The 24,874-nt window shown below is 42.5% G+C and overlaps 1 protein-coding gene across 13 annotated transcripts in view; it reads left to right on the plus strand.

The window, feature by feature from the left end:
- Positions 1 to 24,874, plus strand: part of CLEC16A (C-type lectin domain containing 16A) — a 182,096-nt gene that overhangs the window by 45,375 nt on the left and 111,847 nt on the right. For 12 of the 13 annotated variants that reach the window (XM_030577251.1, XM_030577252.1, XM_030577255.1 and 9 more), the window contains 4 exons: positions 3,241 to 3,370; positions 7,906 to 8,006; positions 15,939 to 16,061; positions 18,500 to 18,609. In XM_030577251.1, coding sequence (XP_030433111.1) covers positions 3,241 to 3,370; positions 7,906 to 8,006; positions 15,939 to 16,061; positions 18,500 to 18,609 — 464 coding nt within the window. The remainder of the gene's footprint in view (positions 1 to 3,240; positions 3,371 to 7,905; positions 8,007 to 15,938; positions 16,062 to 18,499; positions 18,610 to 24,874) is intronic. The other variant, XM_030577254.1, reaches the window with a different exon arrangement.

The following is a 24,874-nucleotide window of genomic DNA, read 5'->3' on the forward strand; positions in this document are numbered from 1 at the left end:
ATAATAGGATACTACTAACCCTAACTATGTTACTAACTTGCTGTGCCAAGTTGGGACAGTCTTTTATTTATCCCTGTCAGTTTTCACTTCTATAAAATGGGGATACTACTTATCCAGCAAAGATGTTGTAAAGCTTAGTATTGTTAGTATACTGTTGTCTTAGGATGGAAATGCATGTTAAGGCTTTTGTAGCTAAGTGAAACTAAATATCTTGCTCATCTACTCTGCTTTCACTCAAACTTTTTTTCACAATGTGGACCACAACTTACTGTGTTGTGCATCACCTTACCTCCCATTTGCAATCCCATGACATCCCTCTGGCAATTACAGCAATTTATGTGAAAAAGTAATATTAGGAAAACATTTGGGAAGTACTGTAGTGATCACTTCTTAGTGTGACTTAATAGCTTTAAATAAGAGCCACAGACCTGTTTGCAAATTACTGCTTTAATTCATCTGTAGAAACAGGTCTAGCAACTATCACATTGGAGTAACTTCTCTTTATGTGCTAATATTTTTAATAAACACTTTGTTCTAGTTTGTTTCTGTTATTCGTAAGGTTAAGTTCATATGTACCTAGGTTAGCCTAGGAAATTAGAAGTCCTGACCAATCCACTGACTCAGTGAGACTTTGATCCTTAGCACTTGAAGTATAAAATTACAAGAGTTCACTGGTAACTAGGTGCTGCACCTAAGTTGATTTGCATTGAGCAAATTAGAGAGATGATTGAACGGAATCTGTTGGCTTGGAATCTATTTATATTGGCTGTGCTGATGGAAAAAGATCTGACTCTGTTTTAATTTGCCCTGTATAATTCTTGGGAATGGCACTTCCTTAATTGGTTTGAGCTGATTTGGCTATCTTTTTTTTTTCATGAGTATAACCACCTGATCCACACTGATTCATATGATTTTTCCCATGGAACTACATGCATGCCCCAGGATGAAACTGTATCTTGAAGTCTGACCTTTATTTTTTTTTCTGCTGCTGCTTCTCCTTGGAATCATGTATGTGGGCATGATAAAAATGTGAACTCCATTTTTTTACAGCCATGGAAACAAATTTATTCTAGAAGCTAAATTGCATGTCATTTTTACTTCTAACCTATGCCCTATGCACACCAATCTAACTCTGCTGAGACTACAACTAACATTTCTACTTTGTCAAAGTCCCCACCGCTGCCATTTTAAAAAAACACATGCCACAGGTTTTGTTTCTTCTCTTAAATGTGGCTTTGATAAAAATGGACGCTACTAGGGGTGCTGTGGGGGCGCGGGGAGGGCTGCAGGAAGTAACCTCAGGGGTGGGGGGCAGAGGAACCAACCCCCCCCTCACCTCCACTCCACTGCCACCTGCTCCCCCGAGCATGCCGCCACTCTGATTCTCCTCCTTCCCTCCTAGGCTTGCCACTTGAATCAGCTGTTTTGCAGCAAGCCTGAGAGGGAGGGAGGAGAAGCGGAGTGGTGGCAGCTTGCCCAGGGGGGCAGGCGGGGCGGTGGGGGGCGCAGGGAGGGCCGCAAGAAGTAACCCTGGGGGGCGGGCAGAGGAACTGCTCTCTTCCTCCCAGCTCACCTCTGCCTCCTCCCCTGAGTGTGCTGCTGCTTCACTTCTCTCCCCTCCTTCCCAGGCTTGCCTGGGAGGTGGAGGGGGAGGAGACGGGGCCGGGGATTTGGGGAAGGGGTTGGAATGGGGTGGGGAAGGGGCGGAGTTGGGGCAGAGCTAGGAGGCCTGGGAAAAAAAATTTTGCTTGGGGCAGCAAAATACTTGGATCCAAGGACATGGTGCAGAGGTTTGGAAATTGTCAGGACTAAATTTTGCCTCTCCATGGCCTGTCTCAGTCAAAATCCTGCTGCATTATAATGCTGTAGTACAAGCTGTGGCCAGAAAGTTTCTCTAGACTTCAGAATATCGGTTGTAGATGTATGGTAGTTTGTATGCTATAAGAATGATCAATAGCAATTTAACTAAATCTGAGTGACTTGCAGATCTGTCAAGTGGATCTATGTGCAGAGGGGGATGCATAGGCCCCTATCCAGTGCCCACTTCACCTGTGACTGAGCTGCTCAGCCTCTGAATATCTGTAAGATCTCTGGCACTTGGTCCTGGTGCCAATGAGCACACAGTCTGTGGGGATGTAAACAAGTGAGCCAGCACTTAGAAAACTTAAGTTTTCAGGGTCTGAAACAGTCTTTTCTTTATGGCATGTTGCCTTCTAGCGCTGGACCATGCACTGGAGAGGAAAGGATCAGAGGGTACGAGTGATTACAGGGCACCAAAGTCAATCAGTTGGCAGCATTTAGTGGATCTATTGCCTGTCTGGCAGTGAGGGGTTTCTTGTGTGGCTAAATATGCAATCTAAGTCTAATGGTAGCCTAGGGCTACCATTGCTACCTGTGAGGGAATGAAGTTTTGACATCACCAGTGAAGAACCACAAGTACCACCTTCCTTGTGTCAGCAGAAGAGTGGCTCTTTGGCGAATTGCTTTACAAACTGCCTGTATGCACAAATTGATGTTTACTGGAAAGAAGTCATAATACATCAGTGTTTTCTTTAGCCTACATTTAAAGAAATTTAGGGAGACCTTTGCCAAAACTGAATTTCCTCAGTATTGTGGAGGAAGTGTCTATAGACAACTTGTTGAAAGACTTTGAAACGTAATAGTTTCATACTCGGAACCTGAAATATATATTAGTCATAAACAGAATTTGTTTGCATTAGTTGCTACAGTAACAACGGTACTCCTTTAAATTCCACATACTGTTTCCCTCCACCTTTTTGTGTTTGTGCGCCAGTGTACTGTTTATAAAATCTGAAGCTGCTATATATGTATTTACACTAGATTTATTATGTTTGGGCATAGTGACCATTTTTCACTTAAAGCCCCTGAGATAATTGAAAATGTAAATAGGTTTTTGGCAAATACAGACCATTTTAAAAAAGCTGTTAAAATGCTTGGCAGTTAACAGTTTTGTAAAGGCTTTTATATTCATAAATAATTACACCATCAGTTCTGAAGCCCCAAGTGCATTTTAAATCATATAAGAAATGCTTTTTAATATTTTGTTGTGATGGTAGGAAAATCAGGCATCTATGTATATTCTGACACATGAGCAGTGTCTTCCCTCATTTTTAGGTGCATAACATTTTATGCAAAATGTAAAAAATAGTGATTTTTAAAGAATACTTCATGTAGCTCACATCTTCCTCTAGAAACTCAATTTTAGCTCTTTCTTTTAAGAAATAGAGATGGTAATCATGGAGCGGTGTAAGATGTCAGAACTATCTATCTCAGTGGTGACAGAGCAGAATACAACTGATGAAGAAAAGAGTGCTGCTGCCTCTGGGAGTGAAATGACAAACTGGAGCAGGTATGAAAGAATTATAATTCACTTGACCAGGTTCCTTCCTTCTGCTTCTTTTTTTTTTTTTTTTTCCAATTTTGTCCCTCCTCACCCCCTCCAATTTATGACTCATCCAAACATTTGCCTTTGACTGGTGTAGCTGTCTTGTATATGGTTGTGTAGAAGGTGTGGCAGTAAGGAAGCAGTGTCTATTCTCTTCACTCCCTGGAGGCTGCTGTATTCAGTTTTCCTGCCTGAAAAGGATGCCTTGTCTTAAAGCAGTTCTGTATGTTACTGTATGCCAGAATAGGAAGCATTACATGTAACACACAAACTGTGTTCTGAGGATGTGTTTTGTACGTCTTTTTTGGTTTAACACTTTTCTTACAGTAGTACCCAGAAGCCTCAGTTGAGATTGGGATTCCATAATGCTAGGTGGGAGTCTCACAGCAAGGACGTTAATCTTTTTGATGCAGAAGAGCATTTTAAGTGTGAAAATTCTTAGCAGTTAAAATCTGATATACTACTAACAATTAGGAAACTAAAGAGAGTGCAAATGTTCACTTTGCTTACCATTTGATTGTCTTAAATTGCTAAGGAATTTGTAACATGTAAATGATTCTGATTTAAAAAATTTTAAAGTAAAATCTTGATTCTGTTTATTGACATAATTTTTTTCTACTGTGTCCTAGAGTATCCTGTTCTGTTTCCCCCCCCACCCCCGTGTTGGGTAAATGACTTTTTAAATATCACCATTCCCTGCAGTAGTTTGGTTTGGGTGCTGGGGTGATCAGTTGCAATTTTGGTAAACAGAACGTATTGACAATAACATTTGTGTTTTATCCAAATGGTTTGCAGTGTTTGTAGATAAGGTAGTTGAGATAATCTCTTTTTTTTTTTTTTTTTTTTTTTTTTTTTTTAAAACACTGGATCAACATCTGCTGGTGAAAGAGACAAGCTTTCAAGCTTACATGGAGCGCTTCTTTAGGGAAGTGCTCTGTGTGAGCTTGAGAGCTCATCTCTTTCACCAACAGAAGTTGGTCCGGTAAAAGAGACTCTACCACACTTGTCTAATTGTCAAATGGGACAGATATAAAACAGCATGCCAGAGACTGTACATTCTAAGTGGAGATAAGATAGCAGGTTGTAGGGCTTTATGAAGAGTAAAGATGAGTGACAGTGATAGAAACATAACGTTACAGTTACTAGCAAGTGTGGGCAGCACAGGGTTTTTTAAGTGAAGTGTGAGTGAGCAAGAGATTCTGGTTTACCACTTCTCATAAAATGAAGTTGGCCATGATAGTACTGAGTACAGTGCCTGAAGATATTAGAACATTAGCTCTTAAGTCTTCAAAATGCAAAATATTCATTTGATCATCCTAACACCTTGTCAGATATTTGCATTTCAGATGAGAATATAGATAGTGATCTAACAGCATCTTGCATCTTCGTTCAAATGTCATTTGTGCAGAAGTGAAGCACCTCTAAAAGCAAGAGTAGATCTTATCACATATGTAAGGGAAGTATTCCTAGACCTAGCAAAGTAAAATACTGCACAAAACTTTTTGTTAATGTGAATTACTCAGTTACTAGGTGAATAAACAGTTAAAACCTTGGAATTTTTTTTATACTTCTGCATTCTAAACACTATTTGAATCCTTCTCCTTGCCCCCTATAATGAAACAAACTTGATGAAGTATTTTTTGCATTAAAGATTGGATCTGTGTATAAGGATATCTTCTTTCCTATTTTGGTTATCCAGTCTAACTGATCACTACATATGTCATAACGAAGTCTGCACTTACTAAAAGTTATGGCACACTGGTGGAAAGTGTGGTAACTGAGAGTGGTCTGTATTGGCAAATGTTGACTTTTTAAATGTCTGATGTAGATCTAGCTCTATAAAGCATGAAATTTAACGATATTGTGTGTAAACAAATCTTTAATTTTGCAAGTTTTACTGTGCTCGACATTTGAATGCTAAGGCGGATCGATTTGGGGATAAATAGAATCCCTGTAGATATTAACATTCGTTTAACATTGGGGGCAGATACTAGTATTTGGAGATCTGCAGAAATTTAAAAAATAATTTCCAGTCTGATCCTTCAAATAGAGCACTCATTAATCATTATTAGTGGGAGCAAAAATAACTGGAAAATATTTGTCAACACAATATTTGCAACATAAACAGTATCCAATTGGATTTTGTTGTACTTCACTGATGTACCTAGAATCATAGTACAGTAGTTGGGAAAGGGCATATATGACCATCAAGTTCACACCTCCTACTAAGGCAGGACTTTATGGCTCAGGTTCTCAGTTCCTCCCAAGCTATTTTTGTGTGAGGATGGATGGGCGGATGGGGGAGGAACTTTTAATTCATGTCTGTACTTCCCATGTTCTCTGACCTACCTGACTTCTAGCTAATACTTGTATAGTTGAATGGAATACAGCAAATGGGTGAATTGTTTATAGCTGCAATAAATGTGGTTTTATAGGAGACCACACATCCAAAATACCTGATTATAGGTTATATGCTGTGATCATGGCTAAACTAGTAGCAGGAGGGGCTGGAAAAACGCAGTGAAACTTGCTTGCCTAGTGACTGCTTCTCTTGTATCCAAAGGAACATCCAGAGTTGTCTTTTATGGTGGTGGTATTGAGAGGATAGCATCTGACAGGGGAACCCAGGCCTGTCTGTTACACCGGGTTCCAGCCCAGAGACCCTATAACTAGTAATCCAGGCTCTCAGTCCCTGTTGCTGTTTCCCTTGGCTACTTCCTACCAAGCCTCTCTATGTTCTCTTTCCTAGTTCTGGGTTTATCAGTGGAGTTTACTCTACTTGCTGTGGATACTTCACCCCTCCTCACTTCTTGCCACACTACTTACTCCAAGACAGGCTCAGAGGGCTTACCTCCCTCTGTGCTTCCTCCTTGTCCCTGATGACCTCCCTCATCTTGAGGAGGGTAGATGCCTTCCTGTACAGCCCCCTTCTACTCTCAGCTTCTGGTTTTATAATGCTGTCCTATCCCTTCTCCATTTGGGCTTCATTCTCAATTTAAACCTGGCTGCTCTCCTCTCAGGTGATGCCAGGTGACCTAACTGGCCTCAGGCCCTCGTTAGCACATCAGCCTTGTTCACAGGCTCTCAGAATGGCTTAATGCATTTAATCGTTAATGAACTTTAAAACATAGAGAGGAGTTATTGTCTCTGTGCTCAGACTGGTAAATCTTGTTGAGTTCTAGTCCCAGTGCTCACTGACTGCCTCTGGATCTGGACAAGTTATTTAAACTGCCTCAGTTTATCTGTAGAACCAGAGTACATGTTTATCTAACCGCAGTATTGTAATTATTGACAGTGAAAAGTGCTCAAATAGTGCTGAAGCTTGGTATCTCACTTCTGACCCAGCCTCCTTTGAAGTGTTGTCCCCAACTAAACTCTGCTTCCTATTTAAACAACAAGGAGTCTGGTGGCACCTTTAAAGACTAACAGATTTATTTGGGCATAAGCTTTCATGAGTTAAAAAAAAACCTCACTTCTTCAGATGCACCTTCCTATTTAGGTTATCTGAAATTAAAGCCAAGTATGTTGCTATAATAGACTGTAGAGAAACAAAGAGTGATTGTACAAAACAGGACAACTTTAGCCATGCTCTACAAAAAAGACTGCAAAGCAGGCCTCAGAATCTAGTTGGTTGTTTTGTTAGTTACACACAATTGAATGCTTTTTGTGTAAAATTCTGTTTGGAGCCGATAGCTGTTCCACTGTGTCCAAGCTCTTTTTTTCCAGATGTCTGATTAGTCCAGAAATTGAGTTTTGAAAGTATCTACTTACTTGACCACAACTTTGTCACGACTTGATTGTGTAAAGTCTCTGGCACTAGTCACTGAATCACCCCACATCAAACCCAAGATAACAGAGTGGTTTGAAATCAATTAAAATAGCTCATGTTTCTTCTTTAATACTTCTGTTCCTCCACCTAAGAAGGATAATTGTTTCCTCCGTACATGGCTTAGAGTAAAACTTGTAGCTCTGTTCTAGTACAGTGCTTTTATTTATACTAAGCAATAGTGTAACCATCTCAAAGTTGTTCTTTGGCCCTTAAGATGAACATGGTTAATATTTTAGTTTTCCACATGTTCCAGTGCAGTTTTGCATCACACACAGGTATAAACAACCCCCTGAAATTCGCCATGTCTGCTTAGAACAAACTGTGCAATGTCTAGTAGTCTGTAATTTTTTTCCCTGTTTTTTAATTTTTTTTTAAGGCCCCAGTGCCAGGGAATATTGGGCCTGAAAGATAACCCATTACAAGTGTGGGCAACCATTTGGGAGGGTGTGGGGAAAATTCCTGCTAAAATGCCAGATGTAATACCAGTAATAAACACAACAGGATAACTGCTTTCAAATAGCTTGACTTTTGCTCTTTACCATATCTAAAGAGAAAATTGGAGCATAGTTGGATAGTGAGTCATTCTGTTCCATTGGTAGGTAATGGCTCAGGCTATGTTACAATTAGCATCAGAACAAAACAACCATTTTAATACTACTCTTTTCCACAGGCCTTTTCTCGATATGGTATATAATGCACAGGACTGTGCTGAAGATGATTACTATGCTCTCTTTGTACTTTGTCTTCTGTATGCAATGTCTCAAAATAAAGGTAAGATGTTAATCACTTTGGATACTCTTAAATGTGTCTTTCCACAGAAAGGAGAATAAAATGAGACTTGACTGCACTCAGTGGACTTAGTTTGGTAAACATTTCTTCAGTGAAGTACGTATTTGTATTTTCTAGATGACTTAAACCACAAGAAACAAAATCTTCATATGATGAAAGGAGAAACAAATGCAGTGACAGTAAAGGTTGTGTAGGATCTGCATTTTAGAAAAAAAATTAATAGAATGCTGCTATTGTTTAGATGGTTTGTTTCTTCAATTGGTTTCCTAGAACTAGAAATGAATTAGACTCATTTGCACTTCGTTCTCATTTACTTGACTTCAGTACTCTTAAGCTGGACTAACAAAATACAGTAAGTTCAGTATGAGCACTGGGGCCCTGATTCTCCCCTGACTTTGACAGACACATGTGGTTGAAGTGAGTGCAAAGTGGGTGTAAAATATAGCCACTGGTATGAGTGAAGAATTCGGACTTGGTAGCATTTTATCCTTTGCTCAGGTGTAAATTACTACAGGATGTGCAAGGCAGTGGAGAATTAGGCCCCTTCTTTTTGAAAGTCTACTGTGGCCTGTTATTGGTACTCTATTCCACAAGTCCTTAATTCATTCTTTGTTAATGACGCAATTTTCTTTATGTCCTCAACAGCTGCAAATATGTTGCATCATAATTCTTTGGTTTCGATTTTAGAGATTTTATTATGAAGTTATTTTGCCTTTAATACTGTTTTGCAGTTGGTTCATACACTTGTATATGTGACATTACTTGGGTTAACTGCGGAGTTGGCTTTACTGCTGATTATCTTGTAATGAACAGATGCAACTTTAATGGATTTTTCATTGTGAAAGGATTTGAACATATAACACACATAATGATGTAAACTGAATGCTAATGTCAGAATTCCAGGAAGTCCTGGTAGATAAAATGCATCAAGTGTCTGCATAATATAGGAACGAATGTTGTGTATGGAAGTATTGAACCATGACAAATACAATTCAGTTAATCATCAAAATTAGAGCTGTCAAGTGATTAAAAAAATTAGTGATTAATTGCACTGTTAATAGAACACTATTTATTTAAATATTTGAATGTTTTCTACATTTTCAAATATATTGATTTCAATTATAACACAGAATACAAAGTGTACAGTGCTCACTTTATATTTATTTTTAATTACAAATATTTGTACTGTAAAAAAAAAAGAAATAGTATTTTTCAGTTCACCTAATACAAGTACTGAAGTGTGATCTCTTTATCATAAAAGTTGAACTTACAAATATAGAATTATGTACAAAAAAATGCCTGCATTAATAAATAAAAGTGTAAAACTTTAGAGCCTACAAATCCACTCAGTCCTATTTCTTCAGCCGATGGGCTCAGACAAACAAGTTTTACATTTTGCAGGAGATAATGCTGTCCGCTTTTTGTTCACAATGTCACTGAAAATGAGAATAGACATTCGCATGGCACTATTGTAGCAGGTGTTGCAAAATATTTACATGCCAGATGCACTAAAGAATCCCTTCATGCTTCAACCATCATTCCAGAGGTCATGCATCCATGCTAATGATGGGTTCTGCTCCCAGATTTTGGAAGGCACTTCATATTCTTAAACCTTGGGTTGAGTGCTGTAGCTATCTTTAGAAATCTCACATTGGTACCTTCTTTGCGTTTTGTGAAATTTACAGTGAAAGTGTTCTTAAGAACATCTGAGACTGTTATAACATGAAATATATTTAACTTTTTTTAATGAGTGTCATCAGCATGGAAGTATGTCCTCTGGAAGGTGGCTGAAGCATGAAGAGATATATGAATGTTTAACATATGTCATATAAATACCTTGCAATACCGGCTACAATTCTCACTTTCTGGTGACAATGTAAATAAAAGGGCAGCATTATTTCCCGTAAATGTAAACAAACTTGTTTGTCTTAACGATTGGCTGAACAAGAAGTAGGACTGACTGGACTTATAGGCTCTAAAGTTTTGTATTATTTTGTTTTTGAGTGAAGTTACGTAACAATCTACATTTGTAAATTGCACTTTTACAATAAAGAGATTGCACTACAGTACTGGTCTGAGATTAACTGAAAATACTTTGTCATTTTTACAGTGCAAATATTTGTAATAAAAATAATATAAAATAAGCAATGGACACTTTGTATTCTGTGTTATAATTGAGATCAATATATTTGAAAATGTAGAAAAACATCCAAAGTGTTTGTTTAAATAAATGGTATTCTATTATTATTTAACAGTGTGATTAAAACTGCAATTAATCTTGCATTGTGCAGGGCTGCAATTAACAGCCCTAATCACAATGAATTCTTATTCAAGTTTCCAACAGAAAATTTTACTTCCACTTCACCTCTTGCATCTTTTTGAAATACTGATAAGTATAGAATATATCTTATATGACTGGAGCATTTTTATTGAATTTCAACTTCCAACTCCTGAAACAGACTGCCTTCAACTGAAATCAGTTGAACAAAAACTCAGCATTTCAGGACAGCACTGTATGTGTGGTGGGGAGAATATGACTTCAGTATAGCGGTAGAGGCAGTTCTCTTAACTCTTTGAACAGGTTCAGGTGAGGAAAAAAGCAAGTAGATTGATGATAGAAGTCCTGAAAGGTGAGGGCGCAAGTCCAGAATGTTTTAATTTTACAACCAATTAAGTGTTAGGGACACGTGGGTGGAGAGACTATAAAACAGTGGACAACTTTTTTCCCAGGGGGATAGAAAATTCAGTTTTGAAACTGGTTAAAAGTAATTCTACAGAACCAGATGCTGTGGAGAGAAGAAATGGAGTTGTCTGTTGCATGGCTCCATTTTCCAGCTGGAATTGTGTAGTGGATGTGATAGGACCAAAATAATGCAGATTGAGTATTTTAAGGATGGAAGCCAGGGATCGGTGACAAATCAAGTCCTATAAAAGAAAATGAAGAGTGATGTCTTAAGTTCATTATGAACCAAATATGCCTTACCCCATGGTTTATTGGGATTTATTAAAGAGAACTGGATAAATTCATGGTGGTTAAGTCCATTAATGGCTATTAGCCAGGATGGGTGAAGAATGGTGTCTCTAGCCCTGTTTGTCAGAGGATGGAGATGGATGGCGGAAAGAGATCACTTGATCATTGCCTGTTAGGTCCACTCCCTCTGGGGCACCTGGCATTGGCCACTGTCGGTAGACAGGATACTGGGCTAGATGGACCTTTGGTCTGACCCAGTATGGCCGTTCTTACGTTCTTATGTTGTGTTCTTATCTAGCTTGCAGTTGCAAAACATTGACCTGCTACATTTGCAGTTCATGTTGAAGGACATTAATAATGCTAGACTGCCAATACTTTTAAAAAAAAAATCAGGCTCTTGTTACATTATGTAAATGAAATCAGATACAGTTAGCTGTACATCTTTGAGTGCAGCATGTGTGAAGTTAATTTTGAGAAATTGTGTAAAATGCAAGATTTCAAGGAGTTAAAAAATTTCAAGTAGAGAAGATCAATGTGGGTTTTATATGTGTAGTTAGACTGCAATAACTTCAGCATCCACCATTAAACCCTTTCTTACAGCTCTCCAGCTAGATAAATATTTTAACTCTGGTCCCTGTACATATAAAACACTTCATTTCAAATATTATCCTTTTTAGTTTGACTAACTTGGGAGTTAGAGTCCCATTTATTGGGCTAGGACACAATACAATAGTAGCATAGTTTGAGATCACAAATGTGTATTCTTTCAGACTATAATCTTTCTGCAGACTATTCTTCTTTTGCAGAATATAATTTCATAAGCAACTCAATTCCAAATCAGTTAGTCATAGGCATGCAAAGTATCTATAATCACTTCTATGTTCCTGTGTATATGGATTTGAAGATGTTTCCTTAAGACCTGCTTCTCTATTTGCTCCATTATTAAATTTGTTCTTTTAAAAGTTTGGCCTGCTCTGGGACCTAGATATGGAAAAGCAATATATCTCCTTTTAACATATTTTGCTGTCATGTTGACTCTTTGGCCGAGTATATCTTTCATGCTGAGGAATTTTTTTAGTTCTTCATAAATAAGATGAATTAGACACCAACTTGGCAAGTAGCCATTGTAGGGGGTAGATGTGTGCCTGGAAGGAACAGAATCAGTGTCTTTTCTGGATGAGTTCCAGCAGATACGGCTCATTGAAATTCTGAAGCTACTGTAAAAGGCACTGGTTCTTTGACATTCATGTTTTGAGTGTAGTAAGAGGGGAGGAATTGCATCCAGTGCTGGTAAATGTCAGGCCTTCCCTAAAAGGCAGTAGAATGTGGATAATACTACTATGCATAGTTTCAGGCATTATTCAAAAATCAATTTTTGTGACTGATAATCTTTCCAGTAATCATGCTTTATTTTCTTTTTGGTGAAGATTATTGTGAAGGTTGTAGAAAAATGAGTGTCTTGTCCTCAGATTCCTTGAACCCTGCCACCTTATCTTTCAGCCTAAGTATGATCGAGTTGGCGCTGGTCTCTGATCTTGATCAGGTGTCCATGCTGTTTCTTTCAGCTGACATTCCATTGACAATAAAGTTTGTTAATTCTTCTGTGGGAACCTGACTAAGGTGCTTTTAAGTGGGTTCTAGTCTGAACTTTTAAAAGCCTCAAAATGTGGTTTTAGGCAATTGCTTGCCTGCCAAACAGTCTCTAAGGCAAACTTCGCTGTGGCTCTGTTTTGTTATTCCTTTGGCTTAATATGTATTTGAGACCATTAGTGGTAATTGAAATAGTTTGTGTTGTGGTGTCACTGATGTGTGGATGGGATTCAGCTCTATCTGTCTTACCTCACCATTGTCTGTGTCTAACTGAAATTGAGATTTGGATGCGAGTTGGCTGAAAACTGCCTGGATAACACAGATGGTGATAGTGTGCAGAAGAAATTTTTAAGACATTACAGGAATGAGTCTTGCTCCAGTTATTGTGTGGCTTGGGCTATGTTTGGCCCAAGAGATTTGCAATTTGGGAGTTCATTTGTTGTCTTTATGGGTTATGAATTGCAGGAGGCATCATTGGCCGATAATATTTTTCCACTTTTGTGTGAGATGAGGAGCTAGTTCCATTTTCCCCTAGTCATGGTCCTGCCACAATAACCCTTGTGTAACCCATGCTAACTGTAGCTTTATTACTTCCCCACTAATAAGTGACCATGTACGGAGGTTTGAACTTTCTGTCTCTGAACTAATGCAGCCTATAATTTTAGCTCTAGCAGTAGAGACTCATGTTTTTAAGTCCTGGGTTTAATCCCTGGAGGAGATGATCCAGCCAAGGCCATAATTACAAGTGATGACCTATACAGGGATTTTAACGTTTTATAGACTTTTGGTTCTGAGTTGCCTTAAATTGAGGGATTATGTAACCCATGTTAACAGTCTAGCTTTGTCTCCATTTATTGGAGAAATCCTATAGAGAGGTTTGTTAGCTACTGTCTTCTAGATTACAATAATCCAATGTGCTGTTTTTGAAGACCACTTCAAAGTTAGTGCAGAAAAGAGACTACTTCTCACCTTTTAGGTGGTGATAGTAAAAAGCAACAATAGTTCTTCAAAAGCTGGACTGGCTTCCTGTTTGCTTTCCGGTTCAGTTAAGGCACTATTTACCATTGTGGGCCGCATCCAATACTACCTGTATGGCCCTGATGATGTTACATGACTGCAGTGCTGTACTGATTTTGCCGCAAGCAGCTCACGGGCCACAGGTTGAGAACCACTGAGTTAAAGTGTTGGCTTTGATCCATAAAGCCCTATAAGGCTTTGGGACTTGGTTGTCAGACAGACTTCTCTGACTGTGGTATGTTATGGTAGCTGGTTCTGTTTCTGTGAAATAGTGCTACATTTATGTCCCCTTCTGAAGGAATTGTTTGCATGTACTTGTTATGTACTTCTACCCTGAGGTGCATTTTACGTATCTAAAATGTAAGTACTGGTAATTACCAGCAAATGATGCTCTTGTTAGAATGGGTGTCAGTGTATGGAAGCTGTCTTCATTTGCATGTTTCTACAGTAAATAGAATTGAGGACGTGCTCTATTGCTTTAGAAGGGCAACTTTCAAACTATCATTAATAGTGCAGGCTTGGAAACATTTTCATATCGGTGTCACCTGATTAGATGAAACAATGTAGGACTTTCCAAAGGATGAGAGCACACACAGAATTCTAATTACTAGTAATTAATTTTGTTCATTATCAAGATGAAAATTGACCCGTCCCTGGAATCCATATAGAACCATTTTACATGCTAAGTACGTGAAGTCAGTGCGTGTTCGTTTAGAATTGTGTTGTCTTCTACCTATACACATTGCATCCATGTTTCTATTCATTACACATGTTGCACACTTAAATCTAAAAAAGGCAGAAGTTGAATATGTGCTCACATATATTTAAATAGTAACTTGCCGGCAGAAGGCTTTTACTGCTGATCTATTTCCCTCCCTTTAGGCAAACGTCATTACTAATGGCACAATTACCCTCCACACTGCACAGTCAGTCACACATTTTTGTGATTTTTGTTAATACCCCTAAGTTTTGTTTATAAAGTCTTTAACAATTTTCAAACCATATTGTCCAAGCAGTAACAAGTAATAAAGATTATGGTGTAAAAATATGATGTTGAACAACAAGCCATGCTCAGTATTTGAGATTGGGGGGGAGGCTGGGAATAGACTGTTCCTATGGCTGGGTGTACTCTGACTGTGGAAGGAGGAGTATATGAATCCTGTGTTGCCAGTACATTGTTGTAGTCAGCATGCTTTGCTTTGAATCCAACATACTACATAAATCTTACTTCAGGGTATGGTAAAATGCTGCATACTTCAAAATAAATAGAAATGGCTTAATCCCTTGCAAACAAACCTTTCTTTAAGATTTTTAGTGGGAAACAAAACAGTTGCATCAGCCAATTATAATTACAGTCAGTAGTGTAACTGTGCAAAACTAATATGCAAAACTGTTTGAAAGAAGAATGTTAAACAGACTTCATTTGATACCTGCCACAAAATGAATGTTTACTTTTACCATATAAGCTGTTGGAATTAGTTTTATCTGGCAAATAAATAAAGTGAGGCTATACTAAAGCACTGAAATCAAGTGTTTTGAAAAGCACACTTAAAAAAGATATAACCATAAGGTATCACAAGTGACATTGAATTGGCTTAGCAAGCAGGAGTTCAGGTTTGGAAGAAATTCAATAAAGTGGAGTACATTGTTTTGATCTATTATGGAAATGTTTTAGTTACTTGGAGTCAAGACAATGAGCTTTTTAACACACAGTCTGTAATCATTGTCTGAGATCTTACTGTAACACATGTTATTCATAAAGGGTAATATTTCAAACCAGCATATTCTGAGAAATCCAACTTGGCACGAAAACTTGGCATTTGTTTTAATTTCTTATAGGTACTTTCACAAAAGCCAGTGTGTTCAGCATTTTGGAGTTGTAATTATGAGCATTTTAATCTGGCTTGTTCCCTGGTAACTGTTGGTTGTTAAGAGAAATTCATCTTAACACATAGGAAAATTTTTTTTCTGGTTTTCTTAAATCAGACTTCCAGCAGGACACTTAGATGACTTGGTCAGTTGTCAACAAAGTAATAATAATTTTAAATGATTTTCTAAGGAACCGAAGACGTTTAGGCATCCATTTCAGTGGGATTTGAGTGCCTCTATCCCTCACGCTACTTTTGAATATCCCAGCCTGGAAGGTTGTAAAATTTGTTCAGTGTTCTGTTGCTTTCTTTTCTAACTGTGGCACAGCCATTCAAATGTCACAGTTTTACTCTCTGCTAATGCAGTTCTATATTGCTTATGATACTCTGCATTTTCAAGATGACTTATTGCAATTTTTAATAGCTATTCGCTAAAAAATATCCTCCTATTTTCTTCCACTTCAAAAGGAATTGACCCAGTCAAGCTGGAGAGAATTCAGCTTCCAGCCCAGCATGCTGAGGAGAAAAGCTCATACAACCACGTGCTTGCAGAAAGGCTCATCAGGATAATGAATTATGCTGCTCAACCAGGTAGAGCATTTCTGATCACGTTAACTGATTACTTTTTTTTTGTACAGCAATAAGTTCTGAAAATGTAGTGTCAATGCTTAAAATATTTGAAGTACTAAGTAACTGGCCCCATTCCCCATGCGGAAGAGACTCGCTGCTATTCAACTGGAACTAGCATACTCTTGTTAGATGATAAGCAGATCTGCCTTGTGAAAGAGATACATAGTGGCATTCCACTGGGGTGCACAGTAAGTAGGAATTCCGCTTTTCATCTGAATAGTTGCTGTTGCATTCAAGACAACAGGGAGGCCTAAGACCTTAGAGTTCCTGCTTATTGTTGAGTTACATAAGCAAAATGTCCAGCAAGCAATGACTAGAGAGAGAGTTTACATTTTAGTAACTGATATTAGGTCTCAATGCTGCACGCATGGACTTCAGTAAAACTTCAACTGCGAGTAAAGTTACTTCCATGTGTAATATTTGCAGTATTTAAGCTCCTTAGTTTATAGCTGCCCTTCATTTCTAGGCTGACTACGAATTTTCAATCAATGGTTTTTAGTGCAAAATTGAGCATTCCGCTAAATTAATTTTTTTAAAGATGTCTGCTTTCCTTCAATTTTTTTGTTTTTAATCAGAAAACTGAAGTTTTTTTTATAAAGTTCAAATTTGTGCGGGCAGGGAGAGGAACACACCCATTTTTCCAGTGGCTCTAGTCATCTCACCTCTTCTAAATTAACTCATGGAAACATTGTGTTCAAGCATTAGCTCTTCACTGCCGCCCCCCGCCCTTCTCCCTTCTCTTACCCTGACCTCCCTCTGAAAGACTCAATAAGGAAACAACACTTTGGATGAGTGTCCACAGGGCCTTGTTTTTGGTCCTCTTCTCCCTCTACAATTTTTCTCTAAGTAATCGCATCCAGAAACATGGATGAAACTATGATCTTTATGCTGAGGATTGTCAGATATCTCTCTCTCTCTCCTCTGAACCACCATCTGCTGTCTAAACTAAAATCCCTTCCAGTCCTTCTGACATCTCATGAATGTCTAGCTGTCAGTTTAAGATCAACATGGCCAAAACAGAGGTCTTAATCTTCCCCCCCAAAATCCTGCCAACTTCCCTCCTTTCCCTATCACTGGGCAACATTGTCATCCTCCCTGTAATCTGGGCATCATTATCTTCTCTGCAAGATTTAAACACAGCCTGGATGTGAGAATCTAGACATGGCAAATTCTTTCTGCATAATATAATGTTGCTAAGATACGACATTTCTTATCATCCACACAACTAAAACTCTCATCCAAGTCCTCATCTTGCATCTTGACTACAGCAACATTTTGTCTCTCTCTCTTACCCTTGACAGAGGCAATCTTGCCTCGCACATATCTATTTAAAATGTTGCTGCAACAATCACTTTCCTAGCTTGCTGTTTTGTCTGTCACTTGCCACTTTGCATCCCTTCGCTGGCTCCCCCTACCCCACCACATCAGACCCAAGGTACTTGTCTTCGCTTTCCAGGCCATTCACTGCCTATCCCATGCTGCCTGTTGTCTCATATGCTTTTGCGATGTTGCCTCCCACTCCTGCTCTTTCAGCGATGCCAGCCTTAACTGCAAACTTGTTGTTTTTCAAATAAATACCCTGTGTGTTCTTCCAAGTTTTCCATCATGCATAGGAGGGACTACCCATAAACATCTGCAAAGGTACCTCATTGTTCTCCTTCAGATCCCGCCTTAAAACTCTTTTCCTTAATGCCTTGAAAAAACTTAAGACTTCTGGTGTGCTAAGATTGCTACTTGTCATGCTGACCAATGTTGGCTGTTTGTTCTCTCCCATCAATCCCCCTGTTGTATGTATCTTCTCTCATCTGTATCCACCTGTTGTTTGTTATCTTATATTTAGATTGGGGGCAGAGACAGTCTTGTGTTTGTATATCGTCAACACAATGAGGTCCTGGTCCATGACAGTGAATGATAATGATTATGCTTCTGTTCCTGAAAACTGCACTGATGTAGCACAGTTTTTCAACCTGAAGGAGTGAGCTGGGGATGGGGAGAGAAGAGTGCTCTTAAGGTTTCCTCTCCCCAAATGCCTGAAAAATCCTGTTTGTTGAAGTCTGGATTAGCTCAAAGCCAAAACATTTGCTTTTATTATTTGTCTCCTGGCAATGGTGATTTGACAGCTCCCAGAGAAGTAGTGGACTCCATCAGTGACAGAAATAACCTAAACTTCCTCTTGAGAGATCACTATTTTGAAAGGTCATAATCTATGTGCCTGAGTGTAGATCATGGTATTGTAGTATATTCTGGTTTTGTTATGTGTGGCCATTGTGGGGATGGTGTGTTTGGGGGGGAGAGGGAGAGAAGAAATGGAAAACATATGGAAAGCCTCTGAGTAAAAAGGAGATTTCTCCTTAGTAAATACCCTGTACATTGGAATTCTAATTGACCTCTTACTTTAGATGGAAAAGTTCGTCTGGCAACACTGGAACTGGGCTGTCTATTACTAAAGCAGCTGGTATTATCTAAAAGTGGCAGTATTATAAAAGATGTTCACCTTGCTTGCCTTGAGGTAAGTGTGTACTAGTTAGTGTTACTTAGCCATCACCTTAAGGAAAGTGTTTTAGTGTTAGGGCCCACATAAGTAATGATTTTGTTGGTTACAATAACAGCTGGACATGAACTAAAGCAGCACAGATCATTCTATTTAGTTTCATATAATCCATCTTTACAGCAAATATCTTTTTGTTTAATTGTACAGAACTATCTGAGGAGAGAGGCTGTCTAGGTGTTAGATTAAGGAACTGGGAGTTGGGACTCCTGCAGTTAGCTTTGCCTTCACCTTGCTGTGTGAACTCAGGAAAGTGTCAACATAGCTGTGTATAAGGGCACTTCTGCACTACCCCACAGTTCTGACTCCAGGGGTGTAAATAGAGGTGCACAACAAACAGTTGCTACTTCATATTAACATGGTCCTGGTTGAAGAAGATTAAGTTATGGGAACTAGGAACCTTTTAGTTCTTATGCAGCATCTCCATGAGGCAGTTACAGGGCAGCGCTTTGGTGTGCACTGCTATTCACACCCCCAGAACTGCGGGGCAGTGCAGACATGCCCTGCATTTGTGTAAAATTTGGATGCTCCCCATCTTGCAATGGTACAGTGAGTTAATTGTTTGTGACTCACTTTGAGTTGCGCAGATGAAAGGCATTTTGTAAATGCAAAACTCCTATTCTTTTAATCAAGATGAAGTTTGGGAGGCTGAGTGGATAGAAACCATGCCTAGTATATAATCAGCTTTTTTTCTGAATGAAATTATCAGGAAATAATTCTCTTTTGGGTGGCTTCTTCATATTTTCATTCATAGGATATGCCAACTGGATACAGCTGAGACAGTGGAACCTTAACTAGGAGTGCCTGTTGGAGTGCTCTTGGAAAGAGGGTGTGGCTCTCTGACCAATTCAGTTCCTTCCAATTACTAGCGGTGATGGATTAGGAATTGCTCTAGATCATTGCTCTGAATCCTTCTTAAATTGTCCAGCTATCTTTAATAAAAATCTGTACATATTCTAACAAAACTTTACACAGATTAGGATTTTAGGGTTAGGGTGGGTGCTCCAAGCATTAGTCCTGGAAGAAACCTTGATGGCAGATCCAAAAATTAAGCAGTTGGGCATTAAGCCCTGTGCTGCTTGCCCTTCAGGCTTCCCAGCATCAGTGTCATATAGTGCCTTGCCTGCCCCAGAGAAGGATATTTTTTATTATTTTTTTATTAATTGATCAGACTGTTGATTAATGGCTAGACTGGTGAATGCTGCCATGGCAGAGAAGGCACTATTGGCCAGCTCCTTGACATTACTCATATCTTCGTTCCAATGATTGCACCAGACAATGCCAGTCTCCTTTTAAACCTTCCTCTTTCATTTTTACAGACAAATGCAGTATCTTTAGATGTGAAGAACAGTTCCCTACTGTAGTGCATAATACACTGGAAGGTGAAGAGTAGATGGTTTCACACAAACTTCAGGAAACAGATCCTGTATTTAATGATTGACTATCCCTTGATGAAAACATGGGAGTGACTTTTTTGCTTTATCTTCCTCTGAAGCTGTTGCCTTTCTCGAATTAGTGGCAAGAATACCAACTACTTCAAGAAGAGAGTTCATATGCAGTCTTTGACATTGTATAGTCTCTCAGCAGTATTAAATGGAATTCTACAACTTGTGATGCTCCTGTGGGCAAGCCCAGCTTTGGTTCAACCAATATCTGATATAATTTTTCTGTTTATTTTCATTTACCCCAAAATGGCTTCTTATATTCTAACACACGCACACAATCAAACTTCCTGGTGGTATAAGTGGCTGTTCAGAGGTCTAAAGGTGGATCAGTCCTTCTATACTGCTTCATATAAGGATGAAAAGAAGATGGATTTATGAGGGTTGGAGGAAGCCTTCTCTTCCTCCACTTTAGGTTTGAGTAGTGAAGTAACAAGCAGTGTTCATGCTGTACCAATACCACATTTGGGTGAAAATGTCAGTGCCTACTGAAGTTCTCCCAGACTAACAGAGAACTCGCAAATGCCATCATTATGGTGGATCGGCAAGTGGCAAAATATTACTTCTTCTTCGAGTGATTGCTCATATCCATTCCAGTTAGGTGTACGCGCCGCGCGTGCACATTCGTCGGAAAACTTTTACCCTAGCAACTCAGTGGGCCGGCAGGTCGCCCCCTAGAGTGGCGCCACCATGGCGCTCCATATATACTCCTGCCGGCCCACCCGCTCCTCAGTTCCTTCTTACCGCCCGTGTCGGTCGTTGGAACAGTGGAGCGCGGCTTAGCTGACCTCCACTTCCCTAGCTACTCGTTTTCTCGTATATAATTATGCAGTTATAACACTTTTATATATATATTTGTATGGTTATACGTGTTTTCTTTGCTAACATGGTTAGTTTAGTTAGCGGGGTTCAGGAAGTAGCCCCTTCCATGAGCCCAGTGCCGGAGCCATGCATGGCTCACCGGGTTTTAAAAGGGGCCCGGCTTGCCAGAAGCCGCGGCCGAAGAGAGATCTACATGACTCCTGTTTGAAGTGCCTCAGGGAATCACACTTGACAGATAAGTGCCCCATTTGCAAGGCTTTTAAGCCGAGAACAAAAAGGTGCGGGACTTTCACTTATCCCTCCACCTTGGGCGCCGAGCGATGTTCAAGCGGCGGGCAGAAGCGCCTCCTCGGCACCGGACCCCGCCGGTACCACCAAGGCCTTTCGGCACCGACCGTCGCCGGCACCGATGTCGACTGGCACCGCTCCCTTCTTCCGAGGTCGAGAGAGTCTACGATTCCTGCTGGTGCCTGGCGGCTCCCCGGCACGCGCCGTGGTTGAGCCCCCTGCTCCCGCTACTTCCGTGCCACCTGCATCGCAGCCAGAGAGCTCGCCTAAGTGGCGTTATCCGGCACCGTCACCTGCAGAGGCACCGATGACTTCGGCTCCGTCGATTCCAGTCCCCCAGGACCAGGGAATCCGGTGCCTGGCAGCTCCCCGGCTCGCGCTGTGGTAGAGCTTACTGCTCCTGCTGCTTCTGTGCCAGCTGCACCACAGCTAGACAGCTCGTCTAAGATGGCTCGCCCGGCACCGACGACGTCGGCACCGTCGATCCCGGTCCCACGAGGGCCGTAGAATCCGGTGCCTGACGGCTCCCCGGCACGCGCCGTGGTTGAGCGTATTGCTCCTGCTGCTTCCGTGCCAGCGGCACCGCAGCCAGAGAGCTCGTCTAAGTCGGATCGCCCGGCGCCGACACCTGCTACGGCACCGATGACGTCGTCACCGTCGATCCCGGTCCCACAAGGGCCGTAGAATCCGGTGCCTGACGGCTCCCCGGCACGCGCCGTGGTTGAGCGTATTGCTCCTGCTGCTTCCGTGCCAGCGGCACCGCAGCCAGAGGGCTCGTCTACGTCGGATCGCCCGGCACCGACACCTGCTGCGGCACCGATGGCGTCGGCACCGTCGATCCCGGTCCCACAAGGGCCGTAGAATCCGGGCCTGACGGCTCCCCGGCACGCGCCGTGGTTGAGCGTATTGCTCCTGCTGCTTCCGTGCCAGCGGCACCGCAGCCAGAGGGCTCGTCTACGTCGAATCGCCCGGCACCGACACCTGCTGCGGCACCGATGGCGTCGGCACCGTCGATCCCGGTCCCGCAAGGGCCGTAGTATCCGGTGCCTGACGGCTCCCCGGCACGCGCCGTGGTCGAGCTAATGCTCCGGCTGCTTCCGTGCCAACGGCACCGCGGCCAGAGGGCTAGTCTAAGTCGGATCGCCCGGCACCGACACCTGCTGCGGCACCGATGACGTCGGCACCGTCGATCCCGGTCCCGCAAGGGCCGTAGAATCCGGTGCCTGACGGCTCCCCGGCACGCGCCGTGGTTGAGCTCCTGCTCCGGCTGCTTCCATGCCAACCGAAGCCTCTGAGGCACCGACAACATCGGCACCGTCGATTCCAGTCCCACAAGGGCTATCGAATCCGGTGCCCGACGGCTCCCCGGCACACGCCGTGGTTGAGCGTATTACTCCCGCTGCTTCAGTGCTGACGGCACCGCAGCCAGACAGCTTATCTAACTCGGTTCGCCCGGCACCGGCTCCTACCGAAGCTCTGATGACCTCGGTACCGTGGATCCCGGCCCCACGAGGGCCGTCGAATCCGGTGCCTGACAGCTCCCCAGTACGCACTGTGGTTGAGCCTGCTGTTCCCTGCACGCCGGAGATGTTACCAACGGCGAGGGCTCTCAGTGCCATGACAGAGTCAGTGCTGCCTGACCCGGGCACCGCCGGTACGGGTAATACAGTCTCTTCAAGGGACTGTCCCCTGTCAGTACAGCAGAGCGGCACCGTTCATGATCACGGTCCCGCAGACACTCCAAGTCCTGTCGGCACGCCGGACACCACTGGCAGTCCCGGTGCTGTTTTCCTCGGTACTGGTCACACTTGCTGCACCGGTCGGTATCCCGTTCGCCGACCCGCTATCGGCACCGTTCCGACATCTGGCACCGGGGCAGGTACCTTGACTCCTGTAGCTCTTCTCCGAGCCTCGAGATCTCGGTCGACCTGCCAACACCGTTCTGGTTGCGGGTCTGGATCTCGTTCCAGGTACCGATACGCCTCCCGATGCCGGTCCCCGGTGCCGGGTTGGGCAAGGTCCGAGTGAGTCTCAGACTCGGCCCGTGCCTTCTTTTAGTACCTCCATGGCCGTCCGGACACGCATCCGTGTCAGCCCATATGCGCAGATTTTATGCTCAGGACCACGATCCTGATATGATGGCCAGCGGGCGCCGGCCCCGAAGCAGAAAGAGCCTTGGCGAATGCAAGGTGTACTCTGCAGGGGCCCTGCACCTCTGGGTAGCAAAGCAACAAGCCTTGCTTAGCTGCGATAATTATAGCACCTGGGTGGAGGAGTTTCTCCCTCGAACCTCCCACCTGGAGTTCGCTGCCGTCTTGGAGGATGGGGGAAAGAATTTACCCTTTGTTGGTAAAGGCATCTTCGCGGCAGAGACAGCCCCAGACTGCGAAGCCTGCTGGACAATAGGGTCCTAATGCGTCTCAGCATGTATACGCCAGCGACCAAACGCAGGCCTTTATGGCCCCAGCCACCATACTCTGTGCCTAGCCAGAGGCAGAACTCTGGAAAACGGCAAGGCCAAGGTGGTCGCAGACAAACGTCAGGCCCCCTAAAAAGCCAAAGTCAAGGTCCCTCGCAATTACCACTGGGACCAAAGACGGACCTTCCAAGGTTCGCCGGAGGGCGGTGTACCAGTCGCAGGCCGGGATCCTGATCCCGCTTTCTCCTGGCATGGCCCCAGTTACTTTTAGATCGCTGGGTCCTGCGCACGATGGAGCATAGGTACCACCTTTAAATTGCTCCAGCCTTGTCCCCCTTCAGCGGACGAAAGGGGCTAGGGGTTTTACTCCCGTTATGCCCTAGTCCCCCACTCGAACACAGGTCTCAGACCTCCCTGGTCCTGCATGGACTCAACCGGTTTGGGATAAGGTTGAAGTTCTGCATGGTATCCCTGGGAACCATTATTCCATCCTTGCCTCCTGGGGGCTACTATACCGCCCTGGATAGGAAGGACGCGTACTTTCGCAATGCCATCTTCCCTCCGCACGGGAGATGCCTCCGCTTTATAGCCAGCGGTGAATACTCCCGGTTTACGGCCATAGTCGCCGCCTACCGTAGCTATGTCGGATATGCGTTTTTCCGTATTGGGACGATTCGCTTATCCGAGGAGACTCTGAGACACAAACCACTCAGCCCGTGGGCATCGTCACGGTCTTATTCACAGGTCAAGGCCTGATGATTACTATAGAGCAATCCACTCTGGTTCCCACGCAGAGGTTGGGCTTCCTAGGGGCTCTCTTGGTCTCCTACCTAGCCGGAGCCTGCTTATCACAACTGCGGTTTTAGGCGATGGCAACAATCATCTGAGGTCTGAAGGCTTCCCAACGACCTCAGCTCGTTCTTGTCTCAGTCTCCTGGGTCCATGGTTGCCCGCAAGTTTGTAACCAAACACGCCAAGCTCCGCCTCCGTCCTCTCCAAGTCCGGCCCACCTCGGTGTACCGCTTGGACAGGGAGCCAGTGGTCATGGTAGTTACCGTTCCCTCGGACGCCTTAGGCTCCCTAGAGTGGTGGCTAACTCCCTCCTTGGTGTGGACAGGGATGCGGTTTCATCCGCCCCAGCCCTCACTGCCCCTGACGGCGGACGCATCATCTCTCTGCTCGAGTGCTCATGGTCACCTCCGAGCTTAAGGCCTTCGGTCTTCTAGGGAGCTGGCATTCCTCATTAATGCCCCAA

Source organism: Gopherus evgoodei, chromosome 10, assembly GCF_007399415.2.
Source record: "Gopherus evgoodei ecotype Sinaloan lineage chromosome 10, rGopEvg1_v1.p, whole genome shotgun sequence".
In the NCBI taxonomy this organism is placed as follows: Eukaryota; Metazoa; Chordata; order Testudines; family Testudinidae; genus Gopherus; species Gopherus evgoodei.